Here is a 27,126-nt window from a genome sequence, read left to right as displayed (position 1 = left end):
CCAGCACTCACAAGAATACAGCTCTTTGTCGATTTGTAATCACCCTTTCTTTACGACACAACTAAACGTGTCTATGATGGAACAAATCACAATCATTCAGGTTGTTTATTTTTATTTGTTTCTTCCAGACGTGATAGTCCAACACAGACACAATCTCCAAAGTCAGAGTATGAAACTGAATTTGCCCAGTCTGCGTTTAATTTCTGATGTCTACACTGAACCAAGAATTACCGTGACACAATATGAGCATGAAGGTGGAACAGGAGAAAATAAAAGACAGGTTCGTGAAGTTGAGATGCATGAAATACTCAAAAGAAGCAACAGCGATGCTGATGAGACCAGCATACATGTCATCTATGGGGCTACCGGGACTGGGAAAAACACTTTAGTACAGAAGATCATCTATGAGTGGGCCATGGGAATGAGATATGAAGAGTTCAGTTTTGTCTTTCATTTCAAAATTCAGAACCTAAATGCAATAAAAGGTAGAATAACGTTAAGAACATTGATCCTTCAAGCATATCCTTACTTGGAGAATTATCTCGATCATCTGTGGAAACAACCCAAAAGCCTATTATTTATATTTGATGATTTGGACCGATTGTATCGGTCCTTTATTTTCTCCGATAATGAAAGACACCTCGATCCACAATACAAATGTTCAGGAACAGAGTCGGTATGTTTTGTGTCCGACATCCTGCGCTGCCTTTTAGACGGAGACTTGCTGAGAGGTTGCTCGGTGCTGATCACAAGCCGGCACTGGAACCAGGAGACTCTGCGTCATGCAGCAATAGATTCGAAATTCCATGTTATGGGATTCACTTCTGAGAAAGTAAAAGAATATTTCCGCCGTCATCTCCACCATGGGAACAACACAAAAGAAATTATACAACTGATTGAGCAGAGTGATATCTTGCGGAACATGTGCAGTAACCCTCTATTTTGCGTCACCCTTGCCTCGTCACTGGAATTTCACCAACCACAAAGAGAAGGACAGGCAACAACGCCCGTCATAAACCAGACCCAGGTGCTGTTGGACTACGTCACAGTGCTTCTACAAATATGCGGGTATGACAGGAACACAACTCACAAGTGTCTACGTGAAGTTGGCGAATTGGCCTACAAAGGAATTAAACGCAACAAACTTTCGTTTGAAGCCGACGAGTTAAGGGAACTAAATACTTGTCCTGATTATTTTATCACTGTCTTTATGTTCCAAGATCCAGACAGACAGAGTAGTGGTGTTGTTTACGAATTCAGACACTACGTTATCCGAGACTTCCTCGCTGCACTTACGCACATCTTAAATGTTCCAAGTTATCGATTGAAACGGGTACTCGATGAAGCGTTTACGGACACTCACGGCAGCCTCAGGACATTTTTAATTTTTCTTGTCGGTCTGTCTTCGCGGAAATCAGCTAATCGCCTGAAATTGGAACTGGATTCAGTCCCTTCCGACGCTACTTCGTGTATCTCAGAATGGCTCACAAAAAGTGTTAAAAGACGCCTGACGAACATGGACCAGAAATGTACTCAAAGCATGTTTTTACACTTACTGCATTGTTTACTTGAATTCGGAGACAACCAAACACTAACGGATTTGCTGGCTTCCGTTACGACAATTAAGTTAAATCAACTTATTCTCAAACCTCTCGACTGCACAGTCTTATCGGAAACTTTAATCAATTCTGATGTGATTGAAGAGTTGGATCTCAGCTCATGTCTCGCAGAGCCTGAGGAAATACAGAAACTGAAACCTGTGCTGCACAAATGTGTAATACTGAGGTAATTTATGTGTTTTTTTTTACCGATAAACATTAAACGGCCATGCCGGTCTGTTAAGTTTATTAATAACACTGCAATTAATAACGCAAGGGACAATCCACTTAGTCTTATTAATTCAAGTCATTATATGGTCTAAGTTGACAAAACTCGAAAGTTTTAGATTAACACACAGTGGCACAAGAACAAAGAATGGGATCTATTTGGACACAAAGTGCTGCAGGAGCTCAGCAAGGCAGGGAACGACTATAAAAAAAGAGTACAATCGACGTTTCGGGCCGGAATACCTAGCCTGAAGAAGTTTAAACCCTCCTTTCTACGCGTTTCCACCGATGCTGCTTGACCTGCTGAGTTCCTGTAGTATTTTGTGTCCGTTGCTTGGATTTCCAGATTCCACAGATATTCTCTTGTATGAGATCTATTTGATTACTTACTCTGTTCTTCATCCGGTGATATTTAAAGTATTTCCGAGTGAATGTGTTGTGTAAGTTAGTTCGTTCGTGCTTTAGATGGCAAGTTCGTAATGTTACAGCAGTGCTCAGGCAGGACAGATTAGAGGGGTTGTCTACCGAGGCCATATGGCTGGAGCTGAGAAACAGGAAAGGTATGACCACGTTAATGGGGTTGTATTATAGACCACCCAATAGTCAACGAGAATTGGAAGAGGTATTCTACAGTGATAGCAAACAACAGCAGGAAACGCAAAGTTGTGATAGTAGGGGATTTTAATTTTCCACATATTTATTGGGACTCCCATGTTGTTAGGACAGGTGACTGAAATGTGTGTAGGGGAACACCTTAGTTCCAGTGATCACAACACCATTAGTTTCAAGTTAATCATGGATAAAGATAGATCTGGTCCTCCGGTTTGAGGTCCTAAACTGGAAAAAAGGTCAAATTTGAAGAAATGAGGAAGGATCTAAAAAGCGTGGATTGGGACAGGTTGTTCTCTGACAAGGATGTTATTGGTAAGTGGGAGGCCTTCAAAGGAGAAATTCTGAGAGTGCAGAGTTGGTATGTTCCTGTCAGGATTAAACGCAAAGTGAATAAGAATAAAGGACCTTGTTTCTCGAGGGATATTGGAACTCTGATAAAGAAGAAGAGAGAGATGTATGACATGTATAGGAAAGGGGGAGCAAACAAGGTGCTTGAGGAGTATAAAAAGTGCAAAAAATGCTTAAGAAAGAAATCAGGAGGGCTAAAAGAAGACATAAGATAGCTTTTGCAGTGAAGGAGAAGGATGATACAAAGATCCTCGACAGGTATATTAAGAGCAAAATGATAGTAAGGGATTAAATTGGTACTTTTGAAGATCAGAGTAGACGGCTGTTTATGCAATCAAAAAATGCGGGAGACCTTATGGGTTTTTTGAGTCTGTATTTACTACGGAAATTGGCATGGTGTCAATGGCAATAAGGCAAACAAGTAGTGAGGTAATGGAATCTATACAGATTGAAGAGCAGGAGGTGCTTGTTCTCTTTAGACAAATCAGAGTAATCTTCAGACAAATCCCCACGACCTGACAGAGTATTCCCTCGGACTCTGAAGGAGACTAGTGTCACCTGAAGTTGCAGGGGACCTGGTAGATATATTTAAAATGTCCGTATCTGCGGGTAAGGTGCCGGAGGATTAGTGGATAGCTCATGTTGTTCCGTCGTTTAATACAGGCTGGAAAAGTAATCCAGTAAATTATAAGCCGGTAAGTTTGACGACGGTAGTAGGTAAATTATTGGAAGGAGTACTAAGAGATAGGATCTGCACGTATTTAGATAGACAGGGATTCATTAAGGAGAAGCAACCCGGCTTTGTGTGTGGTAGGTCATGTTTAACGTATCTATTAGAGTTTTTCGAGGAAGGTAACAGGAAAGTGGATGAAGGGAAAGCAGGGGTTGTTGCCTACATGGACTTCAGTAAGGCCTTTGACAAGTCCCGCATGGGAGGTTAGTTAGTAAGATTCAGTCGCTAGGTATGCATGGAGAGGTAGTAAATTGGATTAGACATTGTTTCAATGGAAGGAGTCAGAGAGTGGTAGTGAAGGATTGCTACTCTGAGTGGAGGCCTGTGACTAGTGGTGTGCCCCAGGGATCAATGCTGGGCCCATTGTTATTTGTCATCTATATCAATGATCTGGATGATAAAGTGGTTAATTGGATCAGCAAATTTGCTGATGATACAAAGATTGGAGGTGTAGTCAACAGTGAGGAAGGGTATCAATGCTTGCAGAGGGATTTGCACCAGCTGGAAAAACGGCCTGAAAAATGGCAAATTAAGTTTAATACAGTCAAGTATGAGGTATTGCACTTTGGAAGGAAAAAAAAAACATGATAGAACGTACAATGTAAATAGCAGGGCACTGAGAAGTGCAGTAGAACAGAGGGATCTGGGAATAGGGAAAAAAAAACCCTAAAAGTGACGTCACAGGTAGACAGGGTAGTAAAAAGAGCTTTTGGTAAATTGGCCTTTATAAATCAAAGTATTAGGTATCAGAGTTCGATTGCCATGGTGAGATTGTATAACGCATTGGTGAAGCCGAATTTGAAGAATTGTGTGAAGTTTTGGTCACCGAATTACAGGAAGAATATTAATACGGTTCAAAGAGTGCAGAGAAAGTTTACAATTATGTTGCCGGGACTTGAAAAACTGAGTTACAGAGAAAGGTTCAATAGGTTAGGATTTTATTCCCTGGAGCGTAGAAGAATGATGGAAGACTTGATAGAGGTATGTAAAATTATGATGGGTTTAGATAGAGTGAACGCAAGCAGGCTTTTTTACACTGAAGCTAGGGGAGAAAAATAAACAGAAGACATGGGTTAAGGGTGAAGGGGAAAAGTTTATGGGGATCATTGGGGGGGGGGCTCTTCACACAGAGACTGGTAGTGGTGTGGAATGAGCTGCCAGATGAAGTGGTAAATGCGTGGTCCCTTTTAACATCTAAGAAAAACTTGGACAGGTACATGGATGACAGCTGAATGGGGGGGGGGGATATGTTCCAGCTGCAGGTCAGTGGGGCGAGGCACAAAAATGGTTCGGCACAGCCAAGAAGGACCAAAAGGCCTGTTTCTGTGCTGTAATGTTCTATGGTTCTATGTTTTTAGATTGAAATAGGAATTCAGCAAATAAACGCTAATGCCAGCATTTGCCTGTATTCGGTTGTCTGTTATTCGACCTCATGAACTTGAAAAGGTTGTGGAGAGTGATTTATAACTGCATGTAAAGAATTGTAATGCCTAACTTGCTTTAGTGGTTTGAAAATACATGTTGGTAGAAGGTACGATTACATCCTGCATGCATATTTCGTGGATCATTAGATTTAATTTCAAGTTCAGCAATTATGCTCTAAGGAATAATCACTTAATAAAAACATCCGTAGAATTGATTTTGAATTACTTTCACTGCACCATGGTGAAGTAAGCAGAAGGACTTATCGTGATATAGTTTTGAACTTTCTCTTTCGGGATCAATTAGTTAACCGTGTTTATCTTGGATACTTAGATTGAATCACAATAACCTACAAGACTCTGGAGTGAAGCACCTCGTCAATATCCTGAATAGAAGTGACTGCAAGATACAAATTTTGGAGTGAGTAATGGTTTATAATTCGGGCGACCACCATTTATTAATTTTCTCAACAGCGTGTCAATTGCTATTGTACAGTCTACTTTACTTATGAGCAGGTAAGTATCAATCAAGGTTCTGGAAAGAAAAAAATCGGTTGGCACAGGCAACATCAAAGTAGGGAAAGATTCTGGTAGAGACTATGCATTCAGAATGAGAGTGCTGACGGGAGATGTTCGACACAGAGTAGGGAGAGTTAGTTCAGTGGCAAGGCTGAAATATGAGAGGTGTACATCTATCTGCTTATCGATAGGGGAATTAACGTACCCTATTAACAGAAAAGCATACTTATACTTGGAAAACAGCTGAAAAGTAGATGACAAGTGTAAATCGAAAAGAAGTAATGGTAAAGCGGCCGAAGACGACAGTTCGTCTGACGTGAGGCGAAAGGTGGAGGAACTTTTCACTGTGATTGCACAGGCAAGTGATTACCTACCGTTTTCACTGGCGATCGTGATATGGTATATCAGCCTGAAATATCGACCTACTTAAGTACTTCCTGGCTCGTAGAGATCCGCAGAAGTTTGCTAGTGACTCTTTTATTTATCTGTATTTAGACAAATAATCGGAAGCTGATAAAAATAGATTTGAAGTGCAGCCAATCTAATGAGATATTAAACCTGGAAATATTCAGAGAACATCCGCCAACGGCGTGTGCGTGCGTGTGTGTGTGTGTGTGTGTGTGTGTGTGTGTGTGTGTGTGTGTGTGTGTGTGTGTTTGTGTGTGTGTGTGTGTGTGTGTGTGTGTGTGTGTGTGTGTGTGTGTGTGTGTGTGTGTGTGTGAGTGTGTGTGCAGTTTTCATTTCTCACTTGCTTTCAATACAGGCTGAACTCCAACCGTCTTACTGATGATTGTCTGGACACACTTTTCTCCGCCCTCAGTACAAATAGTTCCCTAACGGAGCTGAACCTGAGCAATTCCAGTCAGGAAGGAAAACACGCCAATCAATTCACTCATGAAAAATTTCAACACGTTGTTGACATTTGTTCTCAGCAGAAAGAAATCAGGTGCGTTTATCTTTGTTTTACTGTATTAACTAATGATAGATGTGGACAACAGATACAATATACCAAATTTATTTCATTTAAAATAAGACATTAACCGTTTTAAAATATAATACGAAAAAATCTTCTTGGGATTTGTATTAACAATATATTTCTGATGGAACACGATATTGCATATTTATATCTAAGCACCATCCAGTAACTACTACTGTTTGAATTCTATTCCATTTATTTTATTGCAGATGGCTATGAAATGAACTTAGCGGACGGAACATCGCAGGTTCTGCCACTGTATCAAACATTTTAACCGTAACATCAGGGTGAACGCTAAATAGGTTACATTTAATTACATGAATATAATGACCTAAGTGGTACCGCCAAGGTAATTTGGTATGAACAGTACAGTTACGAGGTTACCCTCAGTTTGAAGGGTAATGCCACAGCGTTGGGCCACGTTCGGAGCTGGAAACAATGTTTAAACATTCTTCAGAAAGATATTTTATTTTATTGATCTCGTTTATATTCTCAACTGGTTTACAAATTCTCTTTATAAGTGGAATCATACTGTACGGGATATCATTCTAGCAACCAGTAATTATTCAAGCTTTCTTGAAAGGTGAAACGATGGTGGAGATCAGCTCTGCCTTAGACGTCATCGTTTTGCTTCTCGCCTTGCTTAACACCGTTTCATGCTAAATTACATTGTTTGATGGCAACGTTGAGATCCGAGATATGTATGCGAACTAGTTGATACATAAATCCGAATAAGTTTATCAAGGGAAGACTTGCACCGGACAATTACTTTTCAGTTTGCACTTTCAGTATCATGCCGCTGTTACATGCTCGAGCTAATACGCAAAAGGTTGTGGCTTCATTCCTCATATACCGACAGCTGTGGATCTTCCTCGGAAATAGGCGTTCCGATTAAATGCTGGAGATGCAGTAGCACCTCACCCACAGAGGCACGATTGCTCAATTGACCTTACGTTAAAATGGGTGTAAACCAGTTCTGTCTTCACTCCAGTGACGTGACGGACGATTTGGCCTTGTTGAGGAGCAAGAAGAAAAAAACGCGAACACGGTCTCTGATCCATTAACGTTTGGCGACAGCTGAGTTGAATGTTGATATTTGTCACCTTCACGTGATTTGAATTATAAACGGACAGAAGCAGAGATGAACGCCGACAGAACTGGCCAAAGCCCAATAAGTTACACAGCTAATTAAACTGGTAAAAATACGCTTATTTAAAATTAAAGTTAAAGAAAATCTTCAGTCCTTGTGATTCTTTCTCAGTTATTTCTAAACTTGCCAGAACATGAAACAAATGATGTTATTCAAATTACGTAATGAAATATATCTCCATAAAAAAAGCATAGCATATCTGTTAAATCTTCCAGTGGTTTACAGCGGGCTGACTTGACTTGACATGACATTCATGCTGCTCAGATTGCTGCCGATGAGTATAGCAGCTGTTCGCATGGAACCCTCTCGAAACGCCTTCCTAAAATCTATGCAGAAAATATCCAGCTATCGCAGGGGCTCCAGCTTTTCTTGTGGCAAGAGAGTTGGTTTAAAGATCTGCACCTTCAATGTTCCCAGGCCCCTGTTATCTTTTGTCATAAGCCAAATATTGCGGCTACCGAGAATCCATTACCTTAGCAGTGGAACATCACAGAGCGGCCGTTACATTAGCAGTGACTCCTTGCAAAGTATTACATGTGTTTCCTACTTTTTCTGTCAATGTTTTTTCTCTTCCTTTCTTGACATTTTATTCCATCCTCCTCTCTTCACGCTATTGCTCCTCTCTCTCTCTCTCTCTCTCTCTCTCTCTCTCTCTCTCTCTCTCTCTCTCTCTCTCTCTCTCTCTCTCATCCTCTCCCTCTCTCTCTCATCCTCTCCCTCTGTCTGTCTGTATGTCTGTCTCTCTTTGTCTCTCTCTCTCTCTCTCTGTCTCTCTCTCTCTCTCTCTCTCTCTCTCTCTCTCTCTCTCTCTCTCTCTCTCTCTCTCTCTCTCTCTCTCTCTCTCTCTCTCTCTCTCTCTCTCTCTCTCTCTCTTTCTTTCTCCCCGTCTTTGTCTGTCTCTGCATCCATTTCTGGAGACACATAATATACTGTCGTATTTAACAAATCCACTGATTTTCCAAAATGATCTGGATTGTCCGCTTCTTCCTTGCCATTTCTTAAAAAAAAATTTTCTTTTCCCTTCCTTCAGTTCCCTCATATCAGCCGAGTCCGCTGTCATCACGAGGCGTTCCATTCTACGTCATCATCAGAGATTTACTGTTCCCCAAAGTTTCATCACAGTATATAGATCCACGCCCCCAACTCTGCTTCAAGAAGTGTGGCTCTCTACTTATTTTTCTTGTCCACTCGTCCATCCACGTTGAATTGTCTTCTGGCCTGGCCCTATAACTGCAAACGTGGCAAGTATTACAACTGCCACTTACTTCTGAAACAGTTGACTCAGCAATTATAGTTTCTTACGATTCTATGATTACACAATTATTCGTCACAGTTATGCTCAGATCAAGAGCTGACCCAGTCCTCTGTCAGTGGACGGAACGATTGTATTTTCCTGCAATCTACTGATTGCATTTGCCGGGGTAATGTGAAATATAATCCTAGAAGAGATCACACAAACCATTAATTTGTCCAGATCGATAGGTTAAACTGTATATTTACTCCAACAGTTCATTTTACATGTTTTTATATGCACAACTCCGGGGGAATGCTCCACTAGAGAACAGTGCCGGTCACCCTTTCGGAGTCTGTCCGTAAATAACTATCGCACGTAATTAGCAAGGAACGATTAAAAAGTGAAAGAACTACAATAAAAATTAAACGTGCAGGATAGTATTCTCTTCATTGCTCTGGGTTCTATGTCTCTGATAGAAAACAGAAAATAAACATCAATTTAGAGAGCACCGGCAAGTATTGAACACATCACTGGCTTTAAAAATCGCTACTCCAGCATGTCATCCTTGTAACAGTAGTTTATAGTCATCAGTACGTTGGCCATGCACGTACACGATCCATTAACTTGCTGATGCAGTATTGCTTTCCCTCCTTTGTGCTGATCTGACCGGATCAGCATCAAGCCCCTGTTGGGGGATCCTGTACATACGTACCAATGTATTTGCGCACATCAACTACTTCTCCTTCCGGCTGGCAGCAGTAAATGCCTCGTTAATTAAAAAAAAAATCTGCTGTCTGTCATTAACTTGTCTTGGATTTAGTGCAGTACTCTGATTTTTCAACGTACTATTACCATAATGCTGGAACTTCACCCATATTACAATATGGAGACATATTGCAACATGGAACATTATTCAGCGGTTTCTTGCATTACTTGACTAAGGTTTGATCGTACTGCATGAAAAGAAAAATTCTCTCTGAAAATATGTATTTTGAATTTCTGTCACGGTTCCGATGAGGACGGTTTAGGCTTCCATACCTCTATTTCCATGCAACTGGAGATGCAGCTCGATGGCCTTGTCTGGTCAGGGAAAGTAAGGAGTCGATAGAGAGGAGCAAAAGGCAATATAGTCACACCGGGGCCTTGGGAGACAGGTAAGTCGGTATCAATCAGAAGAGGCATGGTCAAGTGTCAGATACAACAGAGTACCCCTGTGGCTCACCCAATTAACAATACGTTCTCCTGTTTGAGCAGATTTGGGGCGGGAGATGTACATAACTGGGGTAAACAACAGTGTCCGAGCCTCTGGCACAGAGTGTGGCCCTATGGCTCAGAAGGGGAAGGAAAAGGAAGAGGAAGGCTGCAATTGTAGAGGACTCCATAGTTAGGCAATTCTAGGGACGCATGAAAGACACACTGATGATAGTTTTACTATGGTGCTAGTGTCCGGGTTGTTTCTGACCGCGTCCACTATATCCTGAAGTCGAAGGGAGAATAGCCAGAGGTCGTGGTACATATTGGTAACAACAACATATGTAGGAAAATGGAGGGGTTCCTGAAAGAAGACTACAAAGAGTTAGGAAGGAAGGTGACAAGCAGGGCACAAAGGCATTAGTCGCGGTATAGCTGCCTGTGCCACATGACAGTGAGTATAGGAATAAAGTGAAGTGGAAGATAAATGCGTGGCTGCGGGATTCGAGCGGGGGGCAAGGATTCATATTTCTGGATCATTGGGAGCCCTTTGGGGGCAAGGGTGACCTGTACGAAAAGGAAGGGGTGCTCTTTGATTACTGGAGGACCAATTTCCTTGCAGGGAGGTTTGCTAAGGCTATTGGGGAGAGTTTAACTGGAATTGCTGTGTTTGGAAACCGAACTGAAGAGACGGAAGAAGGGCAGTTGGTTCGCAAAGAGAAAAAGTTTGCAGACTGTACTAGGGGCAGCTAATAGAGAACGGATGCGCTCAGACCGATGGTTTGATATGTGTCTATTTTAATGCAAGGAATATCATGGAAACAAAAAAAGCCGCTGAGCATAACGCTTGGATCAGTACTTGGAGCAATGATGTTGTGCACATTCTAGAGACTCAGGGGCAGGAATGGTTACTTAGAGGGCCAGGATTTTTCTCCCCAGCAATGAGGACTGTTTGGCATAGAAGGATCTTGAAAAATCGGAAAAAAGCACAAACCACACAGTGATGCCCTGCTTATACAAATGAGACTAGGCCCTCCTCAGCAATTAGATGAACTGTTGCCCGAAAGACACACAGAATGAAAATAAAGTAGAAATAAATATTAGCAATAAGCAACTTAAGCACCGTGGTTTCATCAGCTGTGTAAGTCTATGGAAGGGCATCTCCGCCCTGCGAAACTTGTGAGATTGAGCTGAGAGTACACCCCAAATACCCTGTTTGTGAGGAGGCTGTGTAATTCTCTACTCTCTTACAAATGTTACCGATGCACTGTTACCACAAGATAGCAGAGTTCACCACATACAATTTATATATGTATCTTTATAATTTCTAAGTTGTCTAAAGGGTTAGCAAGGAAAAGAACAAAAGAGAAAGACAAGGCCCCATTTTAATGAAACAGACTAATGTGCAAGAGGTGGAGTTCACAGTTTCTCCAAGTCATCGATACTTCATCGGTCTCACCCCGTGATTCCTGGGATCACCGCCCCACTCCGGGTCGAACCCATCGACTTTTTCTCTCCGGCGTCGTCCCTCTTCTTCTCTCTCGAACCTAAAGTATCCTAGCTCATCTTAGTGAGCCTCGCCAGAGAAAACTCCTCTTCAGTTCGACCATCCTAATTTGATGGCACACATTTCTCCTCAGCTCTTATCTTCAGCAATACCCCAAGCATAAGCTGAATACAAGCAGCTCGTGCAAAACAAAACAAAATGAAATAGGAATCACAACATCACATTCTGCTCCGCCAATATAGTCATGTCCTCATCACCTTGAAATAAATTGTTACATCGTCTTAATAACACCGCTTCCAAAGGGATTTCTCGATGTCACCACCTCCAATCTATTCGTAAAGGGTAGTGATATACCTCACTAGGGGGATAGCCGTTGTAGTCCGTTCCCCCGGTGCTACATGGGCCAGCATATCTGGGTGTCCACTGATTCTTTGGGATCTCCGTACCCCATCATCTACATCTTCAGTTTCAGGCACTCCATGGGAGACTTCCGGTCTTCCTTCCCCTGACCTAACACACGTGGCCTCTTGCCATTGGATCCCTCTGCCCGTTGGCTGAGCTCCGCTTCTTCCCCTTCACATTCCAGCCTCGCCATGGATAGCGCCCCCACCCCACCCCCAATTTCACCTGCCTCAACGGGAGAAGGATTGGGAATCTCTTCCTCAAATAGATGGGAGTTAGGAAAAGGTATCATATACCACACCCGCAGGTCTTCACCTTGAGAGTCGCATCCCATTCAGGGACGGGGGCAAATCTAATCTTTACTGCTGCTGGTCCTTCTGTGTATTTCCACGTCGCCGCAGAATCTTCTTCTTGGTGTAAAGTCCAGTTCAACCTCCAGATCAACAGACACCTCTTCTCTCAGAGGTAGATGGTGGTTCCGATGGAGAATCCTCACAGGCCAATTCGCATCTTCTGCTTTAACCGAAAATCTGGTCCGTTTGGCATCTGTCTCTCCGCAACATCGGGCGTAGCCGCCCAGAAATCAGTCAACTTATGCCTCCCAGGTAGCGGCAAATTCTTTATGAGGACTCGGTCTCCCGGCAGGAGTTGGGAGTACCTCACGTTTTAATCGTACCTCCACTTATTTCCTTGAATCCGTTTGACAGCCGTGACCTCGGCTGATTCATGAGCCTTTTTTTTTCAGCTCAGTTTTCATATCAGGGACGTACTTCAGGTATGTACTGGGATAAAAAAACAAAAGTTTGGGTCCCAAAACAAAGGTCGATGGGCAACCTCGCCTCGCGCCCAAACATGGATATTATCCGGGGACTATTCCGCGGGCAGTTGTAGCAGCGGACCAGATGTCCCATATTGCAATCGGTAACTTGGAGATGATGGGGATGGGGATTTCATCGGCAAACGAAATGCAGTGTTGGAGAATGCGTGGTCATGCATTCTGGTAGTAGAAATAAATGTGCGGACTATTTTCTGAACTCCAGGAATCTGAGATGCAGAGGATCTTGGGAGACCTTGGACAGAACACCCTGAAAGTTAACTTGCTGGTTGAGTCGGTGGAGAGGAAGGCAGATGCCATGTTAGCATTAACTTAAAGAGGTCTAGATTACAAGGGCAAGTATGTATGGCTGAGGCTTTATAAGGCAGTGGTGTGGCCGCACCTTGAGTATTGTCAACTCATGGTAGATAAGCTGTGCTGCCTTGGCGATGATCCGGCGACGGTTCGCAAGGGTGATTCCAGGAATGAAAGGGTTATCATATGAGATAATACTCCAGCGTGTTAGCGTGTTGTACGTGCATCTTATGAGAAACGTTTGACGGCTCTAGGTCTGTCCTCTCTGGAATTCTGAAGTATGGGGGGTGGGGGTGGGGATTGGGGATCTCATTGAAACTTTTCGATTCTGAAAGGCCAGGACAGAGTGGATGTGAAAAGGATGTTTCCGATTGTGCGTGAGAATAGTACAGACTCGGGACAGAGGGCCGCCCTTTCAAAACAGGGATGCAGAGAACTTTCTTTAGCCAAAGGGTGGTGAATCTATGGAATTTGTTGGCACATGCAACTGTGGACGCCAGGTCGTTGGGTGTATTTCAGGCAGAGATTGATTGGTTCCTGATTGGACACGGCATCAAAGGTCACGGGGAGAAGCCCGGGACCTGGAAGTGCGGAGATAGCAAAAAGGGAGGAACTTTGATTGTACGGCGAGCAGACTCGTTGAGCCATATGGCCTAATTCTTTGCTACGTCTTATGTTCTTATAGTCTTATGTTAACTCCACTTGTTCTTTTTACTGATCTCCAAGTTTCTGAGCACAGCTAGCAGGTTTGAGTGCTTTTCTATGGTTTGGTAGATCACCGCGCGAGTGATAAGACGTAACCCGCGACATCCCAAGAATACTCAGTAACTCATGAATGAGCTTGCTCTCAAACCTCCCGTCCTTGACCACTATATATCCACCTGGGGAGAGCATGATAAATCAAATATTCTCACGTAACACTTTGGCCGCCGTGGACGCCCTATGATTCTTGGTTGGGAAGTCTTGCCCACATCTGGTGGATTGATCAGTAATGACCAAGACAGTCGTCCTGCTGCTGACATCCAGCTCGATTGACAGGAAATCCATACACACCAGGTCAAAGGGCCGGGCACTCGGCAGGAGGGACAACAGAGCGACCCTCGAAGGCAGCGTCTTCCTCTGAACACATCGACTGCACAACTTGCAGTTCCCTTCGGCCTCCGGCTTCATTCGGGACCAGAAGAAGCGATGGCTGAGCGATCCATAGGTCTTGTCAATTCCCAAATGGCCGGAATCATCATCAAGTGGCATTAACGCAATCCTGTGTGGGAACACCGAAGGCCATCCGGAGGCGACGTACCCCGGTATAGTATCTGGTTCCTCAATCCAGTCTGGTCCATTCTCTCAGTAATTGAATTACCGCATCGTGTTTCATCCTCTCCACTTGGGCCATTGTCTCCTTTTTCGACCGCTGACCAAATGGTACCGATGGCAGGGCACCGCTGAGCAGCTGCCAATCTCCAGGGGACAATTCCGGCAACTGCTGTGTCTTCAGAGCAGTCGGGTTACAGCAAACTGTTGGAATGGTGTCACCAGAAGCTCCCAAAAGATCCTGCCCTTGTTTTCCCTCTGCCTCCACCGTGATGGAATACTGGCACATGACTTTCACTACCGAGGCAGAAAAGCTACTCCCACTCTTCCTCTCAGTCTAGCCTTTCATTCGCACGTCAGGCCAAAGCATTGGCGTTTATGATCCGGCCGGTGCTTCAGACTGAAACCATAGCAACCAACGCCTCCAAATACCGGTGGGCTGTCGCATCCAATTTCATTATAGGTTAAGGGATTATAGTCCGTTCTCAACTCAAACTTGCCACCGTAGAGGTCGTCTCTCAGCTTATCCACCACCGCCCATTCCAACGCCAGATACTCCAACGTGCGTGGGATAGCTTTTCCTCCGAGGGCGACAGACTCCGGCTGACAAACACAAAAGGTCTCATCCCGGTGCGCGCCCTGATCCTGATACAGGACACCCCTAAATCCTCTCTGCTAGCGTCCATATGCAGTACATACAGCAATTGGGGGTCTGAAAACGCCAGCATAAGCGCTTGTGTCAGCAGCTTCTTCAGCGACTGAAAGACCTCTTCACATTTCGCATCCTATCTCACTCCGAAAAGCCTTTACACTACTTTCCTTTAGCCCACCTCCCTTTCTTCCCCAAGGGAGGGTAACCACACAGAAGCTGATATAAAGAGTGGCTCACGTTCGCGTAGTCCTTCACGAACCTCCGATAGTAACCACAGAACCCAAGGAACGAGCGCAAAACGCGCACAGTCTGGAACCTTGGCCATATGGTCACGCATCTGTGTTAGACGGATATCCAGCTACTCCAAATAAGAGACTATGTGTCCAACATAGTAAACCGACGTCTTTCAGAACTTCAGGTGGCCCTTCATCTTCATGTTCCTGTTCGAGGTGGATCCAAACGCTATCAGTTCATACAGATACACCAATACCTCAAGCAGGTTCCTATCTGACAGCGTTTTCTGCATTACCCGGTGGAAGTTTGCTGGACCTCCCGATATGCCTTGGGGCACAAGTCCGAACTGGAACTATCCGAGTGGACATATAAATGCCGTCTTCTCTTGTCAGGAACACTAATGGGGATCTGGTAATGCCCACTCCTCAAGTCCGCCACACTGAGCCACTTCGCAACACTTAGGCGGGCAAGAGCGTCTTCGATTCTTGTGACCGTATACTGATCAGGGACGGTGCGTCTGTTCAGAGTCTTATCGTCCACACAAATGCGTACCCTCTCGTTCTTCTTCCCGGCCAATACTAGTGGAGACGAATTGGGGCTTCAGGACTCAGTGATTATCCCAGTTTCCTTCCACTTACACAAATGCTGCCGCACGTCTTCCTCATCTGCAGGGGCCAGTCGCCGCGACCTCATTCTGAACGGGGTGTCGTCAGTGCTCCTTCAGCAATCCACATCAATCTCGTCAGCAGACGAGGCTTCTTCCAGTTCTAACATCTGGAGTCCACAAAGTTGAATGGCTCCGCAGTCAACTTCCCCTTTTTCGAACAGAATTTCTCCCAGGTATGTCTCACAGGGACTCTAGACATGTGCGTCATCAAGAAGAGGAGCGCCTCGGGGATTCCCGCTTGAAGACCATCTCCCTCTTAGTAGCGTTCCTGAAAATCACTGCCATCCTGTTCATCTGTACAACTGAGCGCTTCGGCAGTCCAGCCAACAGTACCCCAGCCAGTAAGGCCAACTCCTCTTCGTGGTCTTCCGGTGCTCTCGCTGTTTCCACCGGCCGTAACACGATTAGTTTTGACTGGGTGAACCACATAGCCCCTCGTCTAAGCTCATTATGTTGCCCAGTGCGCCCACCCATTTCCTCAAGAGCAGCTCAGAACACCGGGTGAAGGGAAAATGTTCTCAGAAAGCTCTCTCCAGCTCACTCATTGCAGGCTCCCATTAGCCTCCTCACAACAGAGTTATTTGTCCCCAGTAGAATTGAAACACCGCCCTTCTCAGCGGCGTCCGGGCAAACCAGCGCTGATGTATCAAGGACCGCAGACACTCCTACATCTGTCTCCCAGAACTCCAGCTTCAATAACAAATAAACCAGATTGACAATCACCCGAACGAAGACCACAGAGCTCCAGGGCACCGAGTGGCGTCACAATCAGATGTGACCATTACTGGTTGCGAAATGAACCGCACAGCCGTGTGCCCTGCGAGCCTGTGTGAAACATGACCCTAGTATAAATACTCCCGATCCGTAGCGATACATAGAAACATAGAACACTATACAAACCGTTGGGCGCACAAAGCTGTGCCGAACATGCTTTACCTTAGAAATTACCTCGGGTTGCCATAGCCCTCTATTTTTCTAAGCCCCATGTACTCCATATCCAGGAGTCTCTTAAAAGACCCGATCATTTCCACCTCCACCACCGTCGCCGGCAACCCATTCCACGCAATCAAAACTCCTTTCGTAAAAAACTTACCCCTGGCATCTCCTCTGTCCTTACTTCCAAGCACCATCAAACTGTGCCCTCTCGTTATCGTTATTTCAGCCCTTGGAAGAAGCTTCTGACTATCCACTCGAGCCTCTTTATATGCCGACCAAGAGACTGTTAATGGGGAGACTGGGGAATTACAAACAAATTCATACTTTGATGCATCAACCATTTTTGCCCTTGTTCTAAGAGAAGGCTGTCTGTTAGTTTCGAGGTGGCTTCGAAGAACATGCGGAAAACCGTCAACGTGTAATTTCTGCTTTGCCTCATTATATGCCCTTCCACAATTCACTCAGTGGCCATTTTATGAGGTTCCTTATGTTACAGAAAAACTGGCTTATGAGTCTACTTGGTGGTCTTCTGCAGCAAGAGCGCACTAACTTCAAGGTTCGATGTTCTTGGCGTTCAGAGCCACTTTTCTGCACACCATTGTGGTTATTCAATTTGCTGTAGCCTTTCTGTCAGCCTGAACCAGTCTTTTCATTCTCCTCTGGCCTCTGGGTACAAGACATTTTCCCCAAATAATTGCCATTTTTTATTGCACATTCTCGGTATACTCAGAACTGGCATTAACAGTCATTCTACGTTCCAAGTCACTTGGATGATATTTCCTCTCCTCTCTGACGTTGAACAACAGGAGGATCCTTTCCCGATGTTTGGATCTTCATGCAGGTAATCGCTGTCACGTGCATTTTTTTAAGAAAGAAATATATGCAATATCAGATTCAGCTTAATACCACTGGCATTCTTTGGGAAATCTGACGCTTTGCGGCAGCAGCAGAGTGCAATATATGATAAAAATCTGTAATTTATAATTGCTGGGCTGCCTCAGTACCAAGCTATTTTTAATTGTCATTTAGCACCGTCTGCTTGTGGTCTTAAACAGCAGTTACTTAGGTGATGTGATCGGTGTCTCTGGTTGATGACATCATCAGTAGGTATTTAGCATTCCTCCATGTTAGAGCTGAAGGAGAATTCCTGCCTTTTCAACCGACATCATCCTGACACAGGTCTTTCAAAGCATCGCCGGTATGTAAAAGTAACCTTTGAGCTTATCATTTATTGATGTATATGCATATATTTACAAATCAGAGATACTTCAACGGTAGATAAAAATACAGATGGAGTATTCATGTGGGCCAAATGTTCCCACAAACAAAAAAGGGATTTAATACAACCTGACAAGGAACCATTTAATTCTAAATGATAGTATTTTTGTAGGCCTCTTTGGTAATGGCTTTATTTTCTTGGAAGTATCATTGCCATTAAAATTATATATATATATATATATATATATATTACGCTTTTAGGAATGACTTTTAAAGTCTCATGGACTGTTGGGTAAGCTTTGAGATCTGCGGAGACCGATATAGGTAATAGGCATCACTGTATTTAGCAGTTGATTTAATTATTCAAGTTTGAAAGGGATGATATTTGCTTTTTATTTGTAATTTATTTTTATTGAAGTTCATCAGCAAACAAACGTTTCCATAAGATTCATTTTATATATGGTAGATATATATCATATAGTCATATATGCCACAAATCTCCCCATAATATTTATCTGAGGTATGCACTTACAGAAAAGAGAGGAAAGAATGAACAAGCGAAAGGAGAAAATTATGTAAAAGTAGGGAGTGATCTTCTTTTACGACATATTCATTGATCTGTGAGGTTAAAATCAGGGCATTGAGGTGTTATGTAGTTAAACAATTTTTCCTAGCATGAACCAAATTATTCCAACTTATAATTAACGGATGCTCTTATCTTCTCAATTTTGCAAATGTCCATTGTAATTTCCGTCCATGCATTTGTTCGGCTCTCCTGTGATAACCAATTCCTTGCAAGAGTCCTTCTACCCTCCACCAGCAATATATTCATTAAATATTTATATCTTTTCAACCATTCTTAAGGTATAATACCCAATATATATGGTCTTACTTTCTAAGGGTACTTCACATTTAAAGATGTCTTGTAGGACATTGTGTATCCCACTCCAATAGTCTTTGATAACGGGGCGTTCCCAGAAGATATGATAATGGTTTACATTTGGATTTCCACAATTTCTCCAGAAAACAGGGAGGTTACTATCATAATGGGATTTCTGAGAGGTAATAAAATATCTTATCAAGTTTATCCATCCGAACTCACTCAATTTCTGAGAATTGGTACGGTTCCATTGATACCTCCATATTATTGTCCATTCTTCTACAGATATAATTATCCCTCCTTCCTTCTCCCATTTTGTTTTAATGTATGAAGTCGAATGTGTTTTAAGATTTGACAAATCCTTCTACACGCTTGGAATGATTCTTCTACCGTTATCGGAATTATATGCTTTTAAATAGCTCCGTCAAACATGTACTTGCCTTGGTTACATTTTAATCGTCCTATTAACATATAGTTCTATCTGTAAATACCGATAAAAGTCTTGTTTTTCTAATAAATGTTTCTCTTTAAGCATTTCAAAACTGTAAACTGTTCCCTCCTTCATTATATTGCAAGGAACTGTTATTCCTTTAGCTGTCCAGTCCTTACGTCGAACATCCTGTTTATTTGGCGTAAAATCCGAGTCATATGCACACCATTTTAGAATTGCAACATCGCCCTCAAGTTTATATTCCTTTATAATAGTTTTCCATATTTTAAGATTACATTTCAGCCATGGGTTATCAATAGTATTTATGTACCTTTGCAGGTTGCTATCAGCCAAAATTGCCTGTATGGAGATGGGAAGTACCCGCTCCTCAATGTTTTTCCATTAAGCGTCATATGATGGGTTGCACGAACACATCACAGCTCTCAACTGTGTTGAAAAATAATAATCTCTAAGAGACGGTAGGCCCCATGCCTCCTTTTCCTTAACTAATTGCTAAATTTTGAGACGAGCTCTGGGCCTTTTACCTTGCTAAATATATCTTGAGAATATATTTTTCCATTTATTGAATTGATTTTGATTAATCTCTATTGGTAGGATCTGAAAGAGATATAATAGTCTGGACAGTATATTTATTTTAATAGATTCAAACCTTGAACCAAAACAAAAAAAAATCGAATAAAGTTCCATCTTGTTATGTTTTTCTTAATTTTTTTATATAGAGGCTGATAATTGCATTCTGATAATTTTGCCTTTTTTTGGCATAATGCTGACCAAATACTTGAAAGACTGTTTGCGATGCCCAGGGATATGTACTTTCAGTTTCTATTGGTGGGCTATATTGATAGGAAAGTTTTTGGGATTTATCGGTGTTGAACTTTTATCCTGATAATTGACCATATTGTTCAAAGGATTGCATCAATTTAGGTAAAGAGTGTCTTGGTTGCCCTAGATAAATCAAAATGTTATCCACGTAACAGGCCAATTTATGCTCTGTCCCTTTAATAGTAAAGCCCCTGATATCTTCAGTTTGTCTGATGTATTGAGCTAACGGTTCCAGATAAAGTACGAAGAGTAGCGGTGACCATACACAACCCTGTCTCGTGCCCCTTTCTAGGGTAAAACTATTTGATACATATCCGTTGATTTTAATTCTAGCAGTAGGATTCTCATATAGTGCCTCTATAGATCTAATGATTGTGTCATGGGAACCAAATCTATGCAAAACTCTGTAAAGAAAATTCCAATTAACCGAATCAAATGCGTTTGATTCGATTTTCGATTCCAAACACCATTGCTTCGATTTTATTTTTCGTTGTCTATGATCCATAATGTGAAGTATCCTTCATATATTGTCTTGTGTTTGGCATTGTTGTATAAAACCTGTCTGATCGTTATGTATCAGTGTGGGTAGAAACTCCTCTAATAGTTTGACCATGGTGAAGGTAAATAATCTATAATCCACGTTAAGAACGGATATTGGTCTAAATAACCCACAATCCATTTTATCCTTGCCTTCTTTCGGTATAGCTGAGGTTATCGCTTCCTTCCAGCTGGGTGGCATTTGTGCCTTTTGTAGAGCCCAGTTCAGTGTTGGGAGTAAGACAGGTATTAACTCATTTTTAAATTCGTTGTTCCACTGATAGAAATGGCCGAAAGTCAAGAAAATCTACTGCGATTTAACCACATGGAAATATGTTTCGGTGTGTGTACTTATTTAGCCACGGATTAAAATAAATTCAGCGAACTTGCAGACCTACTGATTTATTTCCAAATTACTACTCAGCCTGTCCGCAGTATGTCACGGCCAATGGTCCCATTTACATAAAGGTGCTGAAAAAAAAGTCATGACTGTATTCAAGAGATCAAAAGTCTTTTAAAGCTGTTCTCTCACAGACGGAATGATGAATGATCATTGTGATAAAATTTGTTTTGTTGGTAAATCGGACAGCAGTCAGCAAGTTGCATAGATCGTTCATATTAGTCCAGGACACTCGAAATCCGCGAAGACATATTTGATGGGAATCTGGGGAAGGTTTATCTTCATCAAGGGAGTATGTAAATCTGGACCACACTCTCTGAGGGGATGAAGGGGACAGGTGTTCTCACAATGTTTAAGGGCTAATTAGATATGCACTTTGAGCACCACTGCGGTGGGGACAATGGACCACCTGCTCAGTAATGATATTGAATTTGATAGGAGCTGGATATTTGGTAAAGAGGATCTGTACGGATCGACCCCCTGTATTCCTGTATCAGTCGTCCGGGACTTCTGGAAATTAGAGTCTGAATGACGAAAATGCACCAGCCCAGCAAAGAGACGGTGAAGCACGAGCCGTTGTCCAGAGAACTCAATGCTATGCCGATGAAATTGTTTTTGGCACCCAGCGACTAGGGCAACCGATGTCATCATCCTAATTTAAAAACAAAATCCAAGAAGAACATAAAATGAACAGTGTTATTCAAGTTACTTCATGTCCCATAGTTACATAAAATCGTGAAGCATTGCTCAGAATTCCCAATGGTTAGCAGTGGCCCGATTTTTTTTTTTGATATATGAATGCTGCGGAGATTTCAGTGGTACTGCATCGTAGCTTTAGCATATCTGTGAGCTGATGGCTATGCACGTATTTGACAGGGATCTGTACGTTCCAGACATGACAGCGTGGGTCCTGTACGAATAACATCTTGTAAATGCCAACCAAACACACAGCAAACCTTCAAGGAAAACAAATGTTTCGCAGGTACTAATCAAACAAGAAAAACTTGTAAATAGATGACTTCTAATTTTTTTTTGAGTAATTGCTGCCCACTTCCACACCAAATCGCTTATTTTGCTGAAATCTGATCAGATATGCCGCATACTTTGAAGAGCCACGGCATAATAATGCTCAGAGCAAAATGCAACGAAGTCGTGAGCAATATCAGGATATTACAGCAGTTTATTGCATCGCAAAATGCAGTGATACCATACGATATCTGCAGAAACACAGAACCGGCAACCAGCAAACAAAACACGCAAGATGAGTAATTTCTGCTGTCTTGTATTGGTAAGCAAAATTTGAGAACAAACAATCGAGAAACTCTGAATGAGATTACCGTCTGAAAGCGCCTTATTAAATCCATGTCGACAACGTAAAGCTATCGCGTGGGTAGCAGTATTGACATGGATTACCTTCAACAGCTCATGCTCCTTGTATTCACTATGAATCTCGACCAGACCTCCTGTTTTACATTGACGCTGTCCACTGCATCCATGTCGATTTTATCAATTTCACTAAACTTGTATGCATTTCATCTTCATAGTACACGATACCAGAAAGATAGCAAATATATTGTTTGTCACCGATAAGTATGTGTTTGCTACGAAGGATCATTGGATCAGTGGACATCCACCATCGTCAAGGTGCTATCGGAAAAGTATTTCGTTCATTTTGGCATTCACACACAGATACGTAGCGATGAAGAAAGGTATTTTAAATGTAGACTCATGTACGATTTATTGAGCTTGCTTGGAGACAAGAGGAGTCAAGATGATCAGAGCCTTATCATCCTCAGCATGATCCCAAGCCAAGGATGTTCAACCGGATGTTATTAGACATGCTGGGAACCTTGGATATCAGCAAGAATAAAAAGAAATGGTGCCCACATATTGGACATTTGGTAAACTGCTAAGATTGTACACAGAATGAAGCTACTGGATACTCACCATCCTATTTGATGCTTGGGCGCGAGGCGAGGTTGCCTGTCGACCTCTCCGTTGAGAATGCTGGGGAAAACTTGCCACAGAAATCACATCTTAAGTATTTGTCTGATATGAGAAAGGAATTGCAGAAGGCTCATGAAATAGCAAAGTTCTCTGCTACAAAGCCGAATCATGGAAACAAGAAGAGATAAGATTAAAAGATGAGGTTATCTCCACTAATGCCCGACAACAGGATGCATTGAAGGAATTTGATGCTATCAGGAAAACATAATTTGTCTGAACTCTGACTGATAGGGAACCAGATACCTGATAGGTAGGGAACCAGATCTGCCAGATTTTGTCTGAAGCCGGAAGATGGGAATGGGCCTGTCAAAATCCTTAATCGAATACCTATTTTGATTCAAGGATAACAGATATTTGTTGACCCAGGGCCTTACCTGCACCCTGTTCCTAATAGGAGGACTCTGGCAACATGGGAGAACAGGAAGCCAATCGTTGAAGAGGTCTGGAACTACCAACTGAATCATGTAAGGACACAGAAGATCCGAAAATCGGGTGGCGTTATATGTTAACTTTTGCAAGACTACTCAATAATTGATGAAGACTTTCCCGAAAGTCCTCAAGGGAATGCAGCAGGCTAGACTGGAGGTGGACAAGCAGTATTGTGGCTGGATAATGAAGGGAACCTGGGCTTCAACCGAATTTCAAATGAAGCAGAGCTGAGTCAAGTGATAGTGGCTCCCGAGTTACTGGAAGTCACTATCAATACAAAGGGGAGGCCTCGCCAATTAGACAGGAAAGATCCCAGGGCAAGTCTGGGTCAGGCAAACGTGTCGATGGGCTACCTAGATCTCAAAGGGTCGGCGACCCTACCCGGCTACCGATAGTTTGGCAACTGACGTGCCGTCGGGGCAGAGTGTTGCGTCATTTCTACTACTGACAAATGTCACTACCATTTATTAATAAATTGATGATCCGTACAACACGAAATTTTTTACGTAATTAAGTGTAAATTCATGAGTAAATGACTATTTTTATTGGGGGTGAGGAGTGTGTCACGCACTGGTTCAAAATTTCACTGATCTGCTGCAGGTATTTTATTTTAGCAATTCTGTAAGAGCAGACTGTCCATTCTCACCCTATGTTGGTTACCATCAAAGAAAAGGGATGCATAGGAGTATTGTATCATCGAATCAGGATTGTGGAGCTAAGAGAAGGTTTTTGTTATGGACACTGAGGTTGTTTTAGTTCTGTTTTTGCGGCGAGAGATGAAGAAAGATTAAGCTGGAGGGAACCCAGCCATAGGATTCGACCCGCGAGAATGCGCGATTCGATGGAGCCCAAGTTGTGCAAGTCCAACAAAGATAGCTGAATATGAGTTGGTGACATTCGTATATCGGACACATTGGCTTTACGAAGATTTGATTTCCAACTTGTTCATTGGAATATTGACAATAATGGGCCTTTTTTCCCTCCAACAACTCAACTCTTTGGTTAAGTTACCATTCAAAAAGATACGTTCTTCATAATCGTGTGCAGTGTACGATCTGCTGTTTCTTGTATACAGGCGGTAGTGCGGGGCAGTGAATTATCCCGTGGTCGGTTCATTGGCTATGCACAGTCAGAAGCCAGCAATTTGCTGATGCAAGTTTGTTCCCCATTAGTTCTGCACAACTGACCGGATCAAATTCGCTTCCGAAAATATTTTGCTGCGGCAGATACTTTTCCTGCTGGTTGGCGGCAGAGACGTCTTTCCGTAATTCAAGTGAAATTATTCCCTTACTTGCTGAGTTTGAATTTACTTCAGCACCGGATAACAGTGGAGTGCTTCATATTGTCTCAATCCTGGCTTTTACTACAACCCTGGAATGCAGCACAGACTACTATAGCAATACCACCTGCAGGTTCTGTATTTACAAAGCGATTCACAGAAAATGCTCAAGGAACTCGACAAGCCAGAGTGCATAAATGGACACGAGTAAATACCTGAAGATTTAAAATCAGATCTTCAATTGTGACTGGAAAAATTCAGTTGGAAGAAGTAGGGGAAGAAGTACAACGTGAAATCGGGAGGGGCTGGAGCGGTGAAGTAAAGAGCCGGGAAGTGTATTAGTGAAAGAGACAAAGCACTGATTTGAGACAGTAGAATACAAAGGAAGAAGGGGAAGGAGGAATAGCAACAGAGGGAGGTGGTGAGCAGTTAAGGCGATAAATAGGAAAGAAATAGGAACGGGGAATGGCGAAAGGCAGAAAATTACCGGAAGTCTGAAAAATCGATGGTCATGCTCTGGGATTGTACCCTACTCAGACTGAATATAAGACGTTGCTTCTCCAACCTGACTGTGGCCTCATTGCGAATGTAGAGGAGTCATGGATTAAAATATCGGGAAGGGGTTGCGAAATAGAATTAAAATGGGTGTCTACAAAGAAATCCCTTTTTTTCTGGCGCTTTTCTGTGATAATTAATGGTTTACATTTCGGGTTTCTGGTAAAAATTATGTTTTTGTCCCGCAAATTCTATGTATCTATGTATCTTAGCATTTAGAATGTATCGAATCCAGTCACAGAGGCAGTGGTCGAGTCGGAGCATTGAATGTGTTCCCTGCCACAATCACTGTCGATGGAGAATATTGTCCGTAGCGTCAGTGGGGAACAGACAGGGTCTAAAAGGATAGGTATTTGCAATTACAGCTTGCAGATGATCAGAGTGCATGGATGACATACGAAATTCGGTTATCCTTGACATCAGATTAATATTAAGATTAAATTTTGATTTTTGCCGTGAAAATGTATTTATTTGATAAGAAGATGATTAGAAGATGCTTTATGCTGCTTAGAAGTTAATCCTGGACGTTTCTAAGGCGTTGTTATGTGACGACAGGAGCTGAAATTAATTAATCTACCTCTCATTCGCCACAAGGTGGAGGTGCTGGCGTTCTCGCGCTCACTATGGGGCATTTCTGGAAATTAATGACGTCATGCTGACCGATTGAACCTCAGGAACCCTTCCTGTTCGTCTCAAACTGGTTCAAACTGATTAATGTCTCGGTCTGTATCCGAGCTAGTAATTCTCAAAGCTTTTGCCAGTCTCGATGTTGATTGAAGGAATCATTCGCGTATTACTTAACAGTCCTGAGGTTTATATCCGGGCTGCCGTATTGACGACAATTTTCGAAAATTGCTAACGCAAGCTTTCATGTCAATAGATGGGAGCACTCTTTCGTTCCTCGAGTAACATTGCAAATCTGCTGCACCAACCAATTGTCTTTCCTTTGTACAAGTTAATACATATCAAGCTGCTAATTACTTTGTAATAAATTAGTGAATCAGGTTCTGTTGATGTGAACAAAGCCGGGATGTTTGAAGCACTGTCTCAGCTCCTCTGCCAAAGAGAGGTAAAATGCTTTTAAAAAGTTCTGCTTATTGAATTTTTAATTACCTGGGATGACGTTTCTGCAGACCAGCTCTAAAATAATTAAGTACTTTGCATCGATTAACACGCTCATTGTTTTCACTTCCGTTGAAGAACAATAATGTATGTGAAGGAACATTGTTCAGTTAAGTATAGAAACATGTCCCTGGGCCCATTAAAATCCCCTTTCCCTATTTGAAAGTCTGCCTTATTCTGCTATCAACATAAGCCTGCAATGTATTCAAGAAACTCACAGCTGTCACCCTGCAGTATAAGGATACCCTCCAGCATTAAGAATCCTGCAATAAATATACTGGTTGTCTATCCAATCTCTGCCTTTCGTGTCTTGAAAAGCTATCCCAGGGTCTCCCCATCGCCCTCAACGCTTGTAGAAAGGAATAAGTCACCCTAGACTTTTATTTTGACATTCAGAACTAACTTTCCTTGTATGAGAAGCTCACCCAAGTTTTCATTATTCTTGGACAACTCCCCCCCGCCCCCACATTACCTCTACCCTGCCTAGGCTGTGTACACATGAAATACATTAACCCTTTTGCAGGTTCGATCTTCATTACCTGCAAATTTCATTTCTTTGTACGCTGTATATGCTATAG

The 27,126-nt window shown here is 42.6% G+C and overlaps 1 protein-coding gene across 3 annotated transcripts; it reads left to right on the top strand.

Moving 5' to 3' along the window:
- Window positions 1-756: 756 nt before the first annotated feature.
- Window positions 757-7,597, top strand: LOC132389261 (NACHT, LRR and PYD domains-containing protein 1 homolog). 3 transcript variants are annotated; one of them, XR_009510466.1, is made up of 5 exons: window positions 757-1,785; window positions 5,275-5,361; window positions 6,223-6,405; window positions 6,645-6,784; window positions 7,225-7,597. XR_009510466.1 is itself a non-coding variant. In XM_059961754.1 (4 exons), the coding sequence occupies exons 1-4, from the start codon at window positions 812-814 to the stop codon at window positions 7,497-7,499; spliced, it is 1,317 nt and encodes a 438-aa protein (XP_059817737.1). In that variant the 5' UTR covers window positions 757-811; the 3' UTR covers window positions 7,500-7,597. The 3 variants fall into 3 exon arrangements, 2 of the variants coding, with proteins under 2 accessions (XP_059817737.1, XP_059817738.1); XM_059961754.1 differs by lacking the exon at window positions 6,645-6,784 and having other exon boundaries at window positions 7,427-7,597; XM_059961755.1 differs by having other exon boundaries at window positions 6,645-7,597.
- The last annotated feature ends 19,529 nt before the right edge of the window (window positions 7,598-27,126 follow it).

Source organism: Hypanus sabinus, unplaced genomic scaffold (genome assembly GCF_030144855.1).
Source record: "Hypanus sabinus isolate sHypSab1 unplaced genomic scaffold, sHypSab1.hap1 scaffold_52, whole genome shotgun sequence".
Classification (NCBI taxonomy): Eukaryota; Metazoa; Chordata; class Chondrichthyes; order Myliobatiformes; family Dasyatidae; genus Hypanus; species Hypanus sabinus.
This window is presented reverse-complemented; position numbering and strand designations above follow the sequence as displayed.